Source organism: Octodon degus, unplaced genomic scaffold (assembly GCF_000260255.1).
Source record: "Octodon degus isolate 3935 unplaced genomic scaffold, OctDeg1.0 scaffold00174, whole genome shotgun sequence".
Classification (NCBI taxonomy): domain Eukaryota; kingdom Metazoa; phylum Chordata; class Mammalia; order Rodentia; family Octodontidae; genus Octodon; species Octodon degus.
In genome coordinates this window covers 3887672-3906377 of record NW_004524750.1, presented here as the reverse complement: position 1 = coordinate 3906377, position 18706 = coordinate 3887672, and the positions used below count along the sequence as shown (strand labels likewise).

Sequence of the window (18706 nt, the reverse complement as noted above, 5' to 3'; positions counted from 1 at the left end):
GGCCAGCACTGCACAGTGGGGACTGAACCCCGGCCAGCCACTGCGCTCTGCCTAAGCAGGCACTTTCGTCCACTGAGCTAACTGGCCAGCCCTTGAAGTCTGCTTTTTATCTTTGATCCTCTAATCGCTTTCCCCCTCTGAAATAATTTTTATTATTTCATTTTTGTTTTGGTTTATTCTTCTTTTTTCAAAATGTTATGACACTATATCTTCATTATGTATGATTTTAATGCTTTATTCACTTCCTTTAATAAAGGAACAGTCTGTGCATGACTTTTGCCATCTTAACCTGCTTTTTAGCTAACAATATACTGTGAAGCCTGCCACCTCGCTGCATGCGAGTACCCCTCCTGTTTCCTCAATAACTTCAAAGCACACTGGTGTGCAGCTGAACCGCAGTTTTTTCAGCAAGTCTTCTGCTGATGTTGGGTGATCACCAACGTTACTGCTACAGCGGTGTCGCAGTAAATGGCTTTGTGAGAAGGTCTTTTGGGTTTTGGCATTTTTAGGAAGTAAAACAGAATGCTGGTTCAGTGGTTCAAGGGTTGATGTGCAAATAATTATGCTAAATATCAATAAATGCCCTGTTTAAAGAGGGTGCTAGCTTTACATTCCCATGTGCCTTATGCATTGTTAAATCACAGAGGTAGAGAAAAGAAAGGATGGGCACACTCTGGAAACAAGGTAAGTTCCCGAGGAGAAGTGCAGGACTACCCAACGGCGCCTGTTTGGTTTACTCTGTGTTTTAACCTTAAAAGCTGAGAACATTTCACGTTTGTAATTCACAGAGTGGTCTATTTGATTCATAGAATGGACATGTTATTTTAATCGCTCTTGACTCAATAGCTGTCTTGCGTCTCATTGCTGCCATTGGTACATTTTCTAGCCTACTGACAACATTCTCAAGCTGTTGAGCTGTGGAAAGGAATCTCTTCTCAAAAGGATTCGAGGTACTGACCATTTCTGCACGCCGAAAGCACCTGCGATCTTTCGTGCTGGCCTTTGGAAGTGGACTCTGTAGTACTGTTTCCTACAGCGACCGCGCAGCAGCACAGCGGGCCTTCTCGCTCCTAACTGTAGCTCCATACCCGTAGGTAACCTAAGAGATTATTTTTACCTGATGTAAACATTACACAGCATATGTATCACAGCATTACATGCTACCTATGTGTATAGTTTTTTATCAGTTAAAAATAAATGTAATTGGGGCTGGTGAGATGGCTCAGTGGTCTAAAGCACCTACTTAGAACAAGCTTAGCAAAGCACAGGGACCGTGGTTCAATCCCCCAGCACCACATGCCAGCCAGCCCCGCCCTTTGGTGGGCTGAGCTGGCCACACACACACACACACATAAATAAATAAAATTTTTTAAAAAATGAAAAATAAATGTAATTGAAAACTAAAGAAAAAAGTTAATGTAAGATGAAACACGTCATATACTTCAATGTAAAAATTAAAATAAAAGGCCTAGAAGAAAACAATGGGAAAAAAATATCTTTCAAAATTTGGTCTAACAGGCTGGCCAGACAGCTGAGTAGACTAACCCTCCTGCTCAGGCAGATGCAGGTTCCGGGGTTCGATCCCCGACATTCCGTGCTGGCCCTGACCCCCCCCCCCCAGGGCACGCTGAGATGGTGACTGAAACTGAGCACAGTGGCGCACGCCTGTAATCCCAGCGCTTGGGAGACTGAAAAACAGGAAGGATCACTAGAAGTCCGATCTGTGCAGTGAGACACTGTAACCCTGTACTAAACATACAATAAAAATATAAAGTAAAATAAAGTAAAATGTTTGGTCTAGCAGAGTTTCCGGGAAGCCTTCAACTGAAATTTCTGAAACTATAATCCAAAACGAACTTCCCCTTTAAGTTGTGGGTATTGAATATATTATTCCAAATCTTAAACTAATACAGAAAATCGGTACCAGGAGTAAGCCTCTTTTCTTAACAATGCCTGCCAGAATGGTTCATAAGTCTTTGGAACTGGTTTGCAGGAAGAGTCAGGAAAACTTTGAAGATTCAGAAAAGAGAAACCTTAAAATGCTCTAAGAAAAATTTTATGATAGATGCTGGGGGAGGCATGAGAGCTCAGAAGACCAGATATTGAGAATGAAGATACCGAAGGCCAGGCTGAGGAGGTTTCAGGTGGAAGGGAGGACTCCGCTTGAAATTGGATGGCAAGCCATGCATAATTTATTTGGGCAAAGAGTTTTTCTGTTTTACCATGTCCTCAGACATTGTATGCAGCTGAATGAAAGATAAAGCACTAATTTATCTGGCACAAGGAATTTCAAGGCAGCCTGAAGTTCAGGCTATAGCATGTTAGCTGTTTTTAGCCACATCTACAGTGAGAATCAGAAACAAACAGGAGGGCACAAAAATGCAAAAATTTTGCAGGTTGGCAAGAAGGAAGTACATTTAAATTCAGGATGAAAATGAATCTGGTTGCTGAAAAGATTAGCATGTAAAATGGATATAACTGGAGCTCAGTGTGTTGAGCCAAATAGGCCAGACGAAGACACACAAATATTGCATGTTCTCCCTAAGATGTAGGCCCCAAAATAGAGGGCAAAAAGTGGAAGGAAGGTTTACATTATACAATTAGACAAAAGGAAGAGAAGAAGAGGAAGCAGGAGGAGGAGGAGGTGTAAGGAAGGGTATAAAGGGCCCGGATGTGACCCAAGTACTGGGTTCCCTTGGCAGGCCCACCACCACAAATGGAGCCATGGGGCTGTGGGGGGAGGGACACGCTTGGGGAAAAGAATTAAAGTATGGCATGTGCATGCAAATGGTGCCCGTCACAGTGCGTGGCTGAGTGGCTGCCCCTCCCAGGACTTCCTACCAGAGGCCTCTGAAAGGAGACCCACAGAACGCTGTGAGTAAAGCCAAAGGTGTCGGTGTAAGGAGCCTGAAAAAGCTGCAAAGAGTGAAAAGGCAGCCACAAACTCCAGAGCCAAGGGGCAGGGCTGCAGACGTCCTTGCGCACTCACTGTCTCCAGCACAGGCCCCAGGTGCTGAACGTGGAGCACAGATTTGATACCTGCCCTCCCGGTGTCTGGTCCTCTTTGGCCTGATGCCTTTCTCGCCTCTGACTTCTTCCCTTTGGACGGGAGTGCTTACGCTGTCCCATTTTATGGTGGAAGTATATGACTTTCATTTTTTGCCAGAAGTTTATAGCTAAGATGCCTTGCATCTCAGGGGTGGCTTTGGGCTTGAACTTCTCAGCAGGACAAGACCTGCTAAGACTTTGGCAACTGTTAGAGATGGACTAACTGCACATTGCGTAAAGAGATGGGGCTGAGTCTTTGGCACACAAGGGATGAAATGTTATAGCTTAGATTTACACTGTTCCCCCAAAATCTCATGTGCTCAAATTTGGCGCTTTTGGTGAGTGACTAGATTATTGGGCACTGTAGCCAGCACTAACACGCACCCGTCTAAAGCTGCCGCTGGGGAGGTGAGCCCAGCTGGAGGAATCCGCTCCCCAGATGGCCGCTGAAAGGGCGTGTGCTTGTCTGCAGGGGGTGTTCACAGAGTTAGTGGATGTCCATGTGGAAGAAGAAAAGTTTAAAATGGCATCCATATTGAGGAAAGAGTATTTGAAAGTCAATCCTGGCCCGGGGAGATGGCTCAGTACAATAAGTGCCTGCCTGGCAAGCACAGGATCCTGAGTTCAATCCCCGGTACTGGGAAAAGAAAGAAAGAAAGAAAGAAAGAAAGAAAGAAAGAAAGAAAGAAAGAAAGAAAGAAAGAAAGAAAGAAAGAAAGAAAGAAAGAAAAGAAAGAGAAAGTCAGGAAAGTCAATCCAATGGCCATGTAGTTCCATATTCCAAAGTTTGTATAAAAAATGAGTGCCTACTTCCCGCAGAACCACGAGAAGACCTTAACAGCTGCACTGATCACAGCCCCAATATGGAAACAAACCAAGTGTGCCTCAGTAGGAGAATGCACACATTTTGATACATTTGTAAGACAAAACATAATTTCATACTAAAAATTAACTTCTGATAGATTGAGTAACACCACTGACACTCAGATGTGGTTTGTTGGTGAAATAGGCTACACACAAAGGAGAATAGTCGGGGGGGGGTGTGCTGGCGAGATGGCTCAGTGGTCTAAAGCACCTACTTGGAACAAGCTTAGCAGAGCACAGGGACCGCAGTTCAATCCCCAGCACCACATGCCAGCCAGCCCCGCCCTCTGGTGGGCTGAGCTGGCCACACACACACACACACACACACACACATAAAAAAAAACAAACAAACAAACCAAAGGAGAATAGTCAGTATATTTCCTTTTACATAAACACACGAGTAAATATAACTAAGACGTGATGACAGTGGACATAAAGTATTATGAAAACCATTTTATCTAGTCGATGTTTATAGACAAAAGCATGTAAAATTAAAATGATGAATAAAACTTGTTGACTTGAACATTGAAGATTAGGTCACTACATTTAACAGTAGATTTGACGTTCCTCACCTAAGAAATAAAGTTAACAGCAATGTATTCACTGTAACATAGCTGCATATAAATAGAACCTGGTTTTCCTACTGAATCTATTTTTATAGCTATTTGCTACTAAAATAAGCTTACTTTTGAAGTATCATTCATCTCCTAACCTCTGCTCCTTTATATTTTTCTTTCAAGTTCGTGTGAAAAGAAGAGACGCGCTGGTAAGGCCGGGGTGGCGTCTGCGCGTCCGCACAGGCAGGCGGTGCCGCAGCTTCTCCAGCGCGGCGGGGCGGAGCGGGCAGCCGCTGCGGGCGCGGACCGCGTCTCCAGCCACCGGGAACTGGACTCCGTTCAGCTCAGAAGCTGCTGCGTGGCGTGGAGGGCCAGGGGCTGAAGAAGCAGCGGGAAGGCCATTCCGTCTTTCTGCCGCTATAATTGGATGGCTGTATTTTGGGGAAAATATGTTCACTTCCTTCCTTATGGCTACTGTCAATTTTTTTTTTTCTTAAGAGCTAGACATGGCTTGTGCTTGAAATGATTGTAAGTTTTTTTCTTATTTAACTAGACATAGGGTGTAGTTTTTTCTTCTTTTTTTGTATCACTGCTACTAAAAGAGGTTCTCAGCTTTAAATAGAAATTTTATACAAAATATATTCATGTCTTCTTATTAGTGTGAGCAATTTTTTCCACTTAATGCTGATAAAATATGTGGGAATGACAGTACAAAATCATTTCTTGTGAGTGCCCCTTCAGAGAAAAGATCATTGTGGTTATTAAATGAACTTGCCATAAAAGCTCTCTTTTTATTTGCATATTGAATTAAAATCTTTCAGTGCAATGAGTTCTTATGAATTGTGTATAATTTATTAGTTTTCTTTAAAGGGCGTGGATCTTAGAATCACTGTACCAAGATTCTCCATTCTCATGATCTCTCTTCCATCAGCGTAGAGAGTGCATTTCAATAGGTGCTGTAAATGGGACACCTCCTGGAGATCTGACCTACGTATTCATGAATTCCTCACAACCATAAATAAAATGAGAGATCGGGGATTGAAACAAGAGTTAGGGCAAAGATCCTCACAGTATAGTCTTCAACTTCATAATCACCTGGGAAGCCTTTGAGGTTCCGGCTCCTACCCCAGCCCTCCTATCACTCTTCCGGACAGACACACCAGGAAACTCTATGGCTATAGCGTGTGAGAATCATGTTCTGGACCTGCTATCCCAGTGATCCTTAAGCACAAGTTGTCGTTGTTGTTGTGTGTGTGTTTCTTGGAGTAATCAAGTTTGCTGGTTATTCTCATAATGGCATATTTTATTATGCTATCCTCACCATGCAAACTAGTGCCTAAAAAACAGTGAAAACATGAAACCGAATGAAAATTTTTGATGTAATATTTATTATTCCAAACGAGTCTTCCAGAAACTCTGCCTGCTTGTTAGTGCTATACCACTCCAGCAAGGAACTATATTTCTTTGTATTCAGACAAGAGCTTTGCCTTGTTTTTATCACTTAATGATATATACGAAGAAGATCTCAGGAATATTAGAGAGTTAGGTGATAAACCTCACATAGGTGATTGCTGTACCGTATCATGGAAAATGATGATTTTTAAAGTATAAAGTGAACTATTATGGACTACTGGACTATATTATATTACTTTTTGCTGAATTCATGCACCTACAGTATTTGAATGGCAATGGAATACATATCTCTGACAAAAGTAAACAAAAAAGGGGGACATAAATTAAGGACTATTGTGCAGTGAAAAAAAATATATATCTGTGTATACAAAATAGTTAGGATAGATATACAGCCACTTTCTCTTAGTTCAGTGAGAAGAAAGCTTTGAACTAATAGTGTTTGGACAGGATATCATGTCTGCATCTTGTACTATGAATAACTGCTATGAAGACAACAATATGCAATGTATTAATTGTTGTAACTCTCCTACTAGCCTGCTTTGAAACTCTCTCATTGCTATTTCTTACTCAATAAAGTTAATATATAAAAAACCATAAAAAATAAAGTATAAAGTGAACAAAAAAGCTACCATCTTGTCTTTTGGTTTCTTAATCCAAAAGTATGTTCATTAATCAGAGGAACATATAAAGATAACTTCCTTAACTTTTTTAAAGGCAGACACTGTAAAGGAGGAGAAAAATTAACAGCAAAAAAATTAGCGCGCATTTGTAGAGTGCCATTTGCTACCCCAGCCAAGCCTGAAAGCATAGCCTCATTTTCTCCCTGAGGACCTGGAACAACATTGTGCATCGGATCCCATCACCCCGCAGTGCGCGGAATGTCTTCAGGACAGGGCGTGCTATACAAAAGGCCCGTCAGTGGATTGCACTCTTTCCACAGAGGGCCTGGAGGTTAGCAAGACCAAGCCACCCATTCAGAGGCCACCCAACTGTCAGGGACAGGACCAGGTCTCAGCCTCATATCAATCTTAGTTCAGTGTTGTATGCTCTCCAAAGCCTAAAATTTACTTCTAAGGAATCAACTGGAAATTCCTTATTTTGCTTCCAAACAGATCTGTATAGTCAGTGATACAAGAAAAATTTGTTTTGTTTTTTCTTTTCATAGAACATTTAAATGTCCAGCACTTACTCTAAAATTGCCAGCCTTGCAAGAAGGGTCAGATATCATTTAGCCACAAACATCCTACTTGGGCAGCACTGTACATATTTTATGAGGTTGACTCTGTCTGTTCTTTGGCCCTTAAATCTATAGAGAAGGTAAATTTAAAAAGTGCAGCCAAATCAATGCCCACATTGAGACATAGGAAGGTCTCTTTGATTCCCAGATGAGAGAAACCCACCCTGCCGAGGCGGTGGGAGCCAGAACAGATTCACGTAGTTCTGAAAACCCAGGATCTGGGGAGGAGGTGAACGTGCAGCTGGCCCATGGCCAAGCTGACGGTCTCTTCGTATGTTAGATTTCAAGCGGAAATGCCTGGCTGCCTGGTTCTCTGTGCAGTGTGGAGCATGATTGTAGCACGGTTGTGGCAGCACTTGGGAATGCCACTGAGTGCTCCTCTGTCTATATGATAAAAGTTACCAGTCTTGCCCAGGACACTGTTTCCCAAAAGAGAGTGTCTGTCTAAATATATATAGGGATATAAAGATTAGTTTCACAAATTAATATAAAATATTTTATAGGAGAATATACTGTCGTATGTGTACATGCATTTATAAACATATAAAACATGTAAGTTGCATAATTCCAATTTTGAGAGCCAATACTTCAACTAATGTCAGTCATTTTTATACACATAACCCCATCAGCATTTGTATTTTACCCTCATGTGGATTTTCCTAGAATGATAGTGTTGACTTCACCTTATGCTGCCAAAGCACCCTTTAAAGTAATTACCAACGGGACCACGGAGATAGCTCAGTAGAATAAGCACTTGCCTGTCAAGTGCAGGGTCCTGAATTCAATCCCCAGTACCACAAAAATAAATAAATAAATAAATAAATAAATACCAAGGTTATTTTTATGTTTTATTAATTTCTTTGTAACAGTCGGACCTTCAAAACATTTATGGGGGGACTGGCGAGATAGCTCAGTGGTCTAAAGCACCTGCTTAGGCAAGCATGCAGGGACCTCGGTTCGATCCCCAGCACCACATGCCATGCCAGCCCCGCCCCCAGGGTGGGCTGAGCTGACCATTAAAAATAAATAAATAAATAAATAAATAAATAAATGAAACATTTAAAAAAAACATTTATGGGAAAGATCCATGCTGTTTTCCATCAATGAAGTTAAGACATCATTACCTATAAGTGGACAGTGGTAACAGAATAAAGACAGGAGCATTCTTCCTCAGTGGTGATAATTATTATTTTTTACAGAATATGACCAGGACTCAGCCTCAGATCAATCTGATATCATTCATATGAGCCTATGTGCTATTTTTCTTGAATTTTGGTGACTTTCAGAGCTGCATTACAGTTTAATGTTAGAGGGTAAGTTGGATATTTTACTATTGAACTATTCCAAATATAAAAACCAACCAAGATGAAATGAAATAGTCAAGTGTCCTGGTAGTGCTCAGGACACTGGGTTTTGAATCCTAGGCAAGGATTCCTGCCTCCATCTCTTCCTGTCTGCCTTCAGTAAGTAGAGAATGCTGCCTGCGCTCTGGAAGCCCGTGAAAGGTGAGCTGCCATCCTTGGTAACAGACACGTCTCACACATCTTAAACTGGTAAATGTAACAACTCTACTTGTACCCACTTCAAAATGTAAGAGAAACATCATTTTACAATAAGATGTTTTGCCTTAGTTTCTCACATTCGTGCTGGATTTAAAAATGTGTCCTAAATTTGTTAAGCATTTCAAGATACAAAGCTAAATCATGACTGTAGGAGAAAAGCTGAAAGTTTCAAATTCTCATCTTTTACTTGATCTTTTTAAAAAAAATAAGGAAGGCATCCTCATGCAGCCCTCTGATTACAGAGTGTGGTCCACTGAGGATGCTTTCACAAAGCATGTCTCCTCTGCTAAGACATGCTGCGCCCATGGTGATGGAGTCTGGTGCATAATACGGTTCTGTGTCCTCAAAGAGATGATGGGGCTACAGCTTAGGCTCTGGTATGGCACATAAGTGGCATTCACAGAAGCCCACTGAAAAACTTTTGTTAATTAATGTCTTCCTTTAGAGCACCTGTTGCTTGTTTGGTTGACTTGTATTCATCAAATAAAGTTTCATACAGCCAATAAGACAGCATTTATTTAATCTTTATCTTATTAGTACATGTCTGCAGTACATAACGATTTCATTCAGCCTGGGCAGTTGGCACATATACATCACATAATTTAATTCTTCCTTGATCCCCCCTCCTTTTCTATCTCCTCCTTTCATCTGAGGTTTTCCTTCTGATTTACAAATTAGCGCTGTTTCCTATTACCCAAAACTTATTTTGCTGTTTGATTTATTTGTACATTAGGTATCTCCCATATAAGAAAAAACATGCTGCATATAAGCTGGTGTGTATGATTTATTTCTTTAATAACATAGTGTCTAAATGCGTCCAATTTCCTACAAATGACTTGTGTTTATCCTTTACGACAGAGTAGTACTCCATTGTGTAAAAATACTATATTTTCTTTAACCATTCATCTACGCATGGACTTACAGGCCACTTCTACTAGTTAGCCATGATGGTTTGTGCTGCTGTAGACATGAGTGTGTTTGTATCGTTGTAACATGACGTACTTAACTCTTCTAGGAAGATATCCAGAAGGGACGTACAAATGTCTACATTTTTGACATTTGTCAAAAATGCATACTGATTTCCACAGAAGTTGTAGTTGTACTAGTTTGCACTTCTACCAACAATGTAGGTGGGGTTCTTTTTCTCCACTGCCATAATATATTTAAACTCAATTTTATTTTATACTTGTATCTGTCTTTGTACTAAGATGATAAATAATTTGATTAGTGTAGGTTTATTGGAAGTTGTGAAATCAGTGAGTGTTCAATTTGTTCTTTTTCCAAGATTTCTTTGGTCACCAGGCTTCCTTGCAATTCCACATGAATGTAAGATTAGCTTTTATATTAATGCAGAAAAGGTAGAGGACCGGAGATTTTGTTAAGACTGTGTATTGAATTTGTAAACCATTTTAAGTACTATTGACATCTTAGCAATGTGAGGTCTTCCAATCCAAGGAGATAAACTCGCTTTTCCTTTATTTAGGAAGTCTTTATTTTCTTCAGATGTGTCTTATGGTCAAAACTATAAGCATATGAGCATTTTATTTCATTTTTTCTGTATTTAGCACAGGGCAGCATTTTATTTCTTTAGTGTATTACCTTCCAGTGTCTGGGACCAAATACCTAAGACTTGCAACTTAAAGGAGAAGAGATTTATTTAGGCTAATGTTTTTGGAGGGGTCAGCCCACAGTCAGTTGGCTCTAAGGCAGAAACAACCTGCTGAAAGGGCAAGACAGGAAAAAAAAAGTAAAAAAAAAAAAAACAAAACCAAAAAATGATACAACTCACAAAGGCCAGAAAGAAGAGAAAGAAAGAGAAAGGGACAAGATTACGACTTTCCAGGTCACGTTCGTGGGCCCTGCCTCTTCTACTCAGAGCCCACCTCCCAACTCCTCCAGTCAGAACCCGCCTCTCAACAACACATTCAGATAGGATTAATTTGTTAATCAGCATAGCACTCCAGTGATCTAACTGATTTCCAAAAGCTCCAACATAGAACATAGGAAATTTGGGGGGAACTTTTATTGCTAAGCCATAACATTCCACTGCTGGTCCCGAGAAGGCTCAGACTCAGCTCCATCTTATAATGCAAAATATACTTAGTCCGTGTCTAACTCTGGCCAAAGGGTTAGCAGTTCTGGGATTACTGCAAAGTTCAAGTCCAAAATCTCCCTTAACACTCAGGGATTAGGATTTGCTATAACCTCTGGAAAAATATAAAAGAAAGATAAGTACTTGTGACATGAAATGGTATGGGGTAAATGTTCACATTCTAAAAGGAAGAAATATGGGGCAAGAAAGGAATTTGACCAAACACTGGGAGGTCAAATATTAAAGCTGTGGCTCCATGTTCAGCCCCCGGGTCCTGTGGTGGTGAGGGTGAATGCCAAGGACGTCTGCAGCCCAGTCCTCTGGGCACGGCACTGGGAGCCACCTGACATGTCCACTTGGCTGCCCCTTTTCACTGTTTACAGCTTTTCTCAGCAACCTTTCCACAGTCTTCACATCCTCATTTTTCTGGGGTCCTCTCCCCTTGTTCTCAGAGTTTTGTGCACCACGTGACAGGGTCTTCTGCTAGAGACTGTGACTCTGCCGCACATCTTTGTCTGGCCTTCCTGACTTCCTTCTGAAATTTGTTAGAAGCCTCTATGACTCTACGACTCTTGCATTTGGTGAAGACTAGCACTACATAGGTGAATGCCAAGGTCCAGCAGGTGCCAGGCCAATTTGGCCCATGGCCCTCATGGCTTTTGAGGACTGGATGGTGGAACTCTGGGAAACATTACCCTAGGTGGCCCTGAATGAGGAACTCTTTTTCAAAGTACAGTGTTTCAAAGGAGTTTACTCTTTGCACCCCTGAACTTGGAATGTGTGGGGTGTTCTCATTTCCTGAGAGGTCCTTGAAGATGCCCTTAGTTTTCCTTCCTATTCTTCTGATGCAAAGTACTTACATCTTTTTTACTGGCCCTGATATATACTTTTTGTCATTCCCATCTCCCTGGATTCTATTGTTCATGCCTTCCTTCCTGTCTAAACTGTCATACCTTCAAATCATTCTGCTCTAATTTTTGTTTCTGACTTTTACTGTAGATCTGACTAAAAGGAACTTTAAGTACCTATACCACAGCCTGAGCTTTGGGCTGCCTTGAAGTTGTCTCTACTAGAATAATGAATCTTTAAATTTAATTGGGGCTGGTGAAATAGCTCAGTGTCTAAAGTGCCTGCTTAGGCAAGCTTAAACAAGCACTTAAGGATGGCGACTCAATCCCCAGCACCACAAGCCACACTGTCTCTGCCCCCAGGGTGGTCTGAGCTGGCCACAAAATAAATAAATAAATAAATAATAAAAAAATTAATTAATCACATAATGTCTTAGGAACGGACAACACATGACAAAAGACAATCTTTCCCAGCATGCGACATGCATGTAGTCCAATGTCCAAGAGAGTGCTGAGTCCTAACTGAAAGCTCCTGACCTGGCCTGTGCCGCCCACTTATCTATGAACATTCTGGTTCTGAGAATTTACTTGAAATATTGACTGTGCTCAGTTTATGGCCTCCTGAGCTTTCTCCATCTCAGTTCTCCAAGCATTTCTAAATTCCCTCCCCAAACTCATTCCAAACACTTTCCGAATCAGATGGTCACATAGAGTCACAGAATCATCCCTACTTTTCTAGTATCAGCTATTGTGTACTTTCATCTCATTCATCCGCACATGATGGAAATCAATGTCTCAATGGTTATATATATTATATAGATCTTATTGTGTGCACATTTATTGTCATAATGGTGTGTTCGTTATGATCAAGAGTTCTACCTTTATGTCAAGACTTTCTTGTTCATGTTCCTTGGGCAAGCCTCCAGCACATGGCAGGCCATGGCCCCAAGCAGCAGTAGACACTGTTTCCTGAGGGGCTGGACAAGGCCAGCAGTTGACAGGCAGGACCAGCGTGCTCTGGCAGAGCAGGTCATGAGTCACTTCTTCCTGAGAGACCCCACACAGCCAGCAGTTGGTGATTGAGAGCTGACCTGGACCAAGAGTCTTGTGAGAACATAAGAGACTTTCTTGGGAGCCTACCCCTTAGCTCAGTTCTTTAAGTGGCTGCTTCAACAAAGCAGTCAAGCTTAGGTTGCTGTGGTTCAATCCCCACAACTCAAGCCAGCCAAACCTGCCCTGAAGGCATTCAGAGCAAAAAAAAATCCTTCTGCCTTTTGAAACTGTCCTACCAGTTTGGTTTGAAACCGTCTCATTGCTATTTGTTTCTCAATAAAATTATGGGGAGGGGCTGGAGAGATGGCTCAGTGGTCTAAAGCACCTACTTAGAACAAGCTTGGCAAGGCATCAGGGACCGCGGTTCAATCCCCCAGCACCACATGCCAGCCAGCCCCGCCCCCTGGTGGGCTGAGCTGGCCACACACACACACACCACTCTCTCTCTCTCTCTCTCTCTCTAATAAATAAAAAAAAAAAAATTATGGGGAAAAAAAGAAAGATACCTGTTCCATATTATGCCTAAGATGTTTGATATTCAGACAGATAATGAGGTTAAGCTTAATTGTCTAGGTTATATGGTAATAACAATAAACTTGTCTTCTGGAGGGTTAACAACCTAAGCTTGCAGACCAAAATTAGAGAAAAAGGAGGGCCACAAGGAAAACCAACATTTTGGCCCTCGCCTTCCAAGGTCACTTAAGACTCAGGACATATGAGAACTTGTACTGTAACTTCATGTAACTCAGTAGTGTCCCAAAATTTTTGATTAAGGAGATTATGGGGCCAATGAGGAAACTGATCGATGATGTAGAGTGTGCCTAAGGAGAGTCACATGGAGAGAAAACATTCTCTCAGGCTTTCACAGAGAGCACATTGGCCAAGCAATGGCTGTGACTCATTCACGGCTGACACTGACAAAGGTTCTACAATCTGAGGTACAGGATCTCAGCATAAATCCTGAGGGGATTTAACTGACCTTATCAGACCCAAAAGCTACAACTCTTGTTGTATAGGTCTTGCTTTATCTTGGTCTTAACCATCCAACAGAAATGTATAAAAACGAAATATAAGAAGTAAAGCCATGCTGTTATGTTGAGCTGTGGTTATTCAGGTCAACAATTTCTGACATTGCCAGTGAAGTGGAAGACCCAGTACTATTATGGACTACTGGACTCTTTTAGACTATTTTGCGGAGTTAACACACCTATAATATTCAAATAACGGAACTTAACCAAAAAAATGGGATACAGATGAATGTCCATTTTGTATCTGTGTATTCAAAATGGTTAGGATAGATATATAGTTACATTCTCTTAATGAATAGATGGAGTTGTTCTAATAGTGTTTGTAAATAGGATATCATGTCCGCATCTTGTACAGCAATTAACCACTAGGAAGAATGTATGCAATGTGTTAATTATTGAATCTGTCCTACCAATTTGGTTTGAAACTGTCTCATTGCTATTTGTTTCTCAAAATTATGGAAAAAAAAAAGACACTTTCCCTCGGAGATCCCTCCACAGCTGTGGTTGGCTAGCGAGCCAGAGTGGCGGTGCCTACACCCAGCCACACAGAACAGCAGCTGGAGGAGGGAGGACTGACATTCTATCTGAAACTACACTGGGGCTTGATTTCAGCAGCAGAATGAAACAGGGCCCTTCAGTGCCAAGCTCTGGGAGTAGAAGGAGGGAAGGGCTGTCCAGTCACAATAGACAGCCAGCAGTTGGACAGCAGACTGTGGGAACTTGGTGGAGAAGTAGAAGCTGGAACTCAAACTTCAATCCAGCAAAAGTCAAAAGCCCTAGCTGCAAAAGACTAAAAGTAGCCCCCCACCACCCAACCCCACCAGCAGGGACGAGAAGGGCACCATCACCCTGCCCTTGGTCTACAAAACAAGCAGGCAAGAGGCCTTGGATGGTGATGGGACAAGGATTCTTCCCCAGCCCCCATCCTGTGACCTGAAGTGCAAGCAAGCAAGCACCACCAGCTGCCAGTGACCAACAGGCAAATTGCCTTGGCTGGCTGCAGACGCGGGTACTCCCCTTGTTCTCCCATCAATTCATGTATGGTGTCAGTAGTGTGGCCAAGATCAGCCCCACACTCAGCAATAATCCTACTGCAGATCTGGCAGAATTACTCAGGGAAGTTTGCGATTTTTGATTAGGGAACTAATATCAAACTGGAGACAGCAGAGAAATTGTTTTAAATAATTTTTTTCTGGGTTCTTAATACACTGCTGCTGTGGAGGTCTCCCCTGTGCTGCCCAGCCGTCGCCATGGTGAAGCTGAGCAAAGAGGCTAAGCAGAGGCTGCAGCAGCTCTTCAAGGGCAGCCAGTTTGCCATCCGCTGGGGTTTTATTCCTCTTGTGATGTATCTGGGATTTAAAAGAGGTGCAGATCCTGGAATGCCTGAGCCAACAGTGTTGAGCCCGCTTTGGGGATAAAGGACTATTTTCTCAATTGGATTTGGAAGCAGTCATTGATCACAGACAACATGGAAGGTGCACGCACTGGCTGTTATAAGAAATGGGACATCATTCAGTTGTTCACCAGTTGGATGGCACAGGGCTTGGACTTCTCAGATGTGTCTGACAGAGTGGAACCTCTACTGACGTATTTATAATAAACTATCAAAATAAATATTTTTAACAGAGAACAAATAATAATTTTTTTCTCTACTTTTAATTTAATGTCATTTTTTAACATAGAGGTTTTCTAAGTTTCAACCTTTATTATTTTGTTGGTTTTCTCCATCCTGACTGACTCCTACCTCAACAATCTTTCAGTATTCCCTGAGATGTATGGGTGAATGAGTCTCTCTGGTCTATCCTGATATTCTTTTGCTTTCTCCTTCATTCTTCCTCGCCTGTCCTCTTCTCCCGCTTCCCAAAACTTAGGTGCTTGTCCTTACTCCCTCAGCCTTGCTTCTGCTCTGCCTCCTATTGATTTTGCATTCCTCTTCCACATAGTATAAAAACCACCCTACCCAGGAGAAACCCACTGCATACAAAGTCCTTGTTTATGTTCAAGGTTGTTATGTAACTGTAAGTCTTGATGCTATGGTGAGAGATGCCAAACTAGCAGCCACCACAAATGGTCAGTTTCTAGGCTGTGCTTGATCATATTGGCATTGCTAGCTGCAGCACGTTAGCCAATTTGCCATACTTGCTGCAATCAGTTGTTTGCCCTCGTATGACAACACTGTGCTCATCCGGGTCACAAACAGCCCCATAGCCCAGCACCAAGGACCAGTGCTGAGTCACCTGGATAGCAACACGTCATCCCTGATGGAGTGGGAAGGTAGAACCTTGGGACAGACACAAAGACTAACTACACCTGGGAGGCATCTTGGAGGAATAGACATGCTGAGAAGCCTTGACACCAGTGATAAAGCTACCTAACATAAAAACACAAACAATAACACAGAAAACAAATTAAAATTAAAAAAACAGAAAATGACAAAACACAGAAGCAAAATGCACTACCAACCTTCCACCCACCAAGGACAAATCCTGAGGACAATGAGATAAAGGAAAGCAGAAGCTATCTAACTGGAGCCACTGGAGTGACAGTAGAGGAAATAAGCTCATAAATAGATACATGAGGCAATAGAGGATATCAAAACAGAAATAACCTCACAGATAAAAAAGATGACAATGATAATGAAGGACTTGCTTAGCAAATAGACATAGATGAATGGAGAATCACAGAAAAACAATGGACATCAAGAATGACCAACATAGAAATAAAATGGAATCCATGAAACACTCAGATAGTTATCCAAGGAGCTCAAAATTCTTTTGAAAGAATGAAAATCCCTATGAAGGAGAGTGGCAATAGACTATCTGACCTAGATGATAGGATCATGGCTAGCAATCATGAAAAGAAAGATCTCTTAAAATAGTAAAATAACATGAATAAACAATCTAACAACTGCAATGTGATACAAAGAAGAACAATATAAGGCTGAGTGGAGTCAACACAAATACAGGAGTCAACAAAAATGACATAAAAACCTATTCACAGGGCCGGGGAGATGGCTCAGTGGAATAAGCACTTCCCTGGCAAGCGCAAGGGCCTGAGTTCAATCCCCAGTTCTGAAAAAAAAAAAACCCAAAAAAGCTATTTATAAAAGTAATAGCAAAAATCTTTCCAAGTATTAGATAAGAATCTGACATATAGCAAGTGAGGCATACCAAATTCCACTTAATCATGGCCAAAATAAATCTGTACCAAGGCATATAATACACAAAATTATAGAAATTCAGCACAAGAACAGAATATTAACAGCTGATAGAGAAAAGAAACAGATCACCTATGAATGAAAGCCTAACAGAATCACAGCAGACTTCTCAACACAAATCTTGAAATCAAGAAGATCTTGGGGTAAAGTATTTCAAGCCCTGAAAGTAAATGGCTTCCATGCAAGATTTATGTATCTTGCAAAACTATCTTTCAGAATTAATAGAGAAAAAAAGATAATATACTTCCATGAAAAAGAACAAGTGGAAAAATTCATGGTGAGCATGCCAGCTGTACAAAGAGCTCTGAAGATATTCTGGAAAGAAAAACAAACAAAGCCCAAATTCCAAAAGTACCAAAGGACTTAGAGGAAGCCAGCAGGCAGGGAAAGCATTGAAATAGAGGTGAAATACAGGAAGCCATCAACAGCAAAACTATATGAATAAGACAGACTAACAAATATCAGTTATAACCATCAATGTAAATGGTCTGAATTCATCAATCAAAAGAAATAGACTCACAAAATGAGTCAGGAAAGAACCAACACTGTGTGGCATTTGAGAACAACCTTTATCTCCAAAAGAAATTTATAGATAGAAAGTCAAATGTTGGAGAGCAATACCCTATGTAAAAGAAACCCAGAAAAAATCAAGGGTAGGAAACCTACTCAAAATTAATGTGAACTTCAATCCAAGTGTGATCAAAGGGGATAAAGAAGGACACCTCATATTTGTTAAGGAAAACTCCAAGAAGAAGAGATAATAATCACAAATATATATGCACCAAATGCAAGAGCACCTACTTATATAAAATAAGTATCAACATTCATGCAGAATCACATAAGCCTTAATATAATTGTAATAGGGGACCCTAATACAACATTGTCACAAAGAGATAGATCGACTAGACATAAAATCTACAAAGAAATATCAGAACTGCACTTAAATTGTGAACAAATGGATGCTTTCAGAGATTTCCACCCCACAACATCAACATCCCACCAGTACTACATGGGATGTTCTCCATAAAAGACCACATACTAGCCCATAGAAAGTGTTTAAGTAAATGCAAAATGATTAAAATTATCCAATGCATTTTATCTGATCAGAGTGCAGTGAAATTAGAAATCAGTGGCAAAAGAAACCACAAATATTCTACAGAAACTGGAAATTAAATAGCACCCTCTAGAACAACAAGTTCCTTAAAGAAGAAATTAAATAGTATCTCCGTGTAAGGGACAATGCTGACAGAACAACAGAACTAATGGATGCAAAGAATGCAGTCCTAGAGGAAAATAAATTGCAGTGACTTTCAGGAAAATAGAAGGAGCTCAAATAAATAACCTAATGTTGAATCACAAACTTCTAGAAGAATAACAAATAAAGCCCAGAGCTCATGCAAGGGAAGAAATTATGAAGACCAGAGCAGAAATCAATGCAATTGAGCCTAAGAAAACAATAAAAAAATTAATGAATCAAACAGTTGGTTCTTTGAAAGATTAAATAAAATTCACAAACCTTTGGCTAATTTATCAAAAAAAGGAAAGAAAAGATACAAATTCATGCAATAAGGAATAAAAATAGAGAAATGAATAAGGAATGAAAATAAAGAAATCACAATGGATCCTGCAGAAATCTAGAAGATTTACAATAATAAAATAGAAAATATAGAAGAAATAGACAGATTCCTAAATATATATGAATTATCAAAATTGAATCAAGAAGTTATAAATTTCTAAATAATCCAGTATCAGTTAATGAAATTGAAAATATAATTAAAAACTTCCTC

General features: G+C 40.7%; 1 protein-coding gene across 1 annotated transcript; it reads left to right on the top strand.

Moving 5' to 3' along the window:
* The first annotated feature begins 14949 nt into the window (after positions 1–14949).
* Positions 14950–15291, top strand: LOC101560417 (mitochondrial import receptor subunit TOM7 homolog). The gene has a single exon (XM_004643411.2). It carries the CDS (start codon positions 14953–14955, stop codon positions 15118–15120), a length of 168 nt encoding a protein of 55 aa, XP_004643468.1. The 5' UTR covers positions 14950–14952; the 3' UTR covers positions 15121–15291.
* The last annotated feature ends 3415 nt before the right edge of the window (positions 15292–18706 follow it).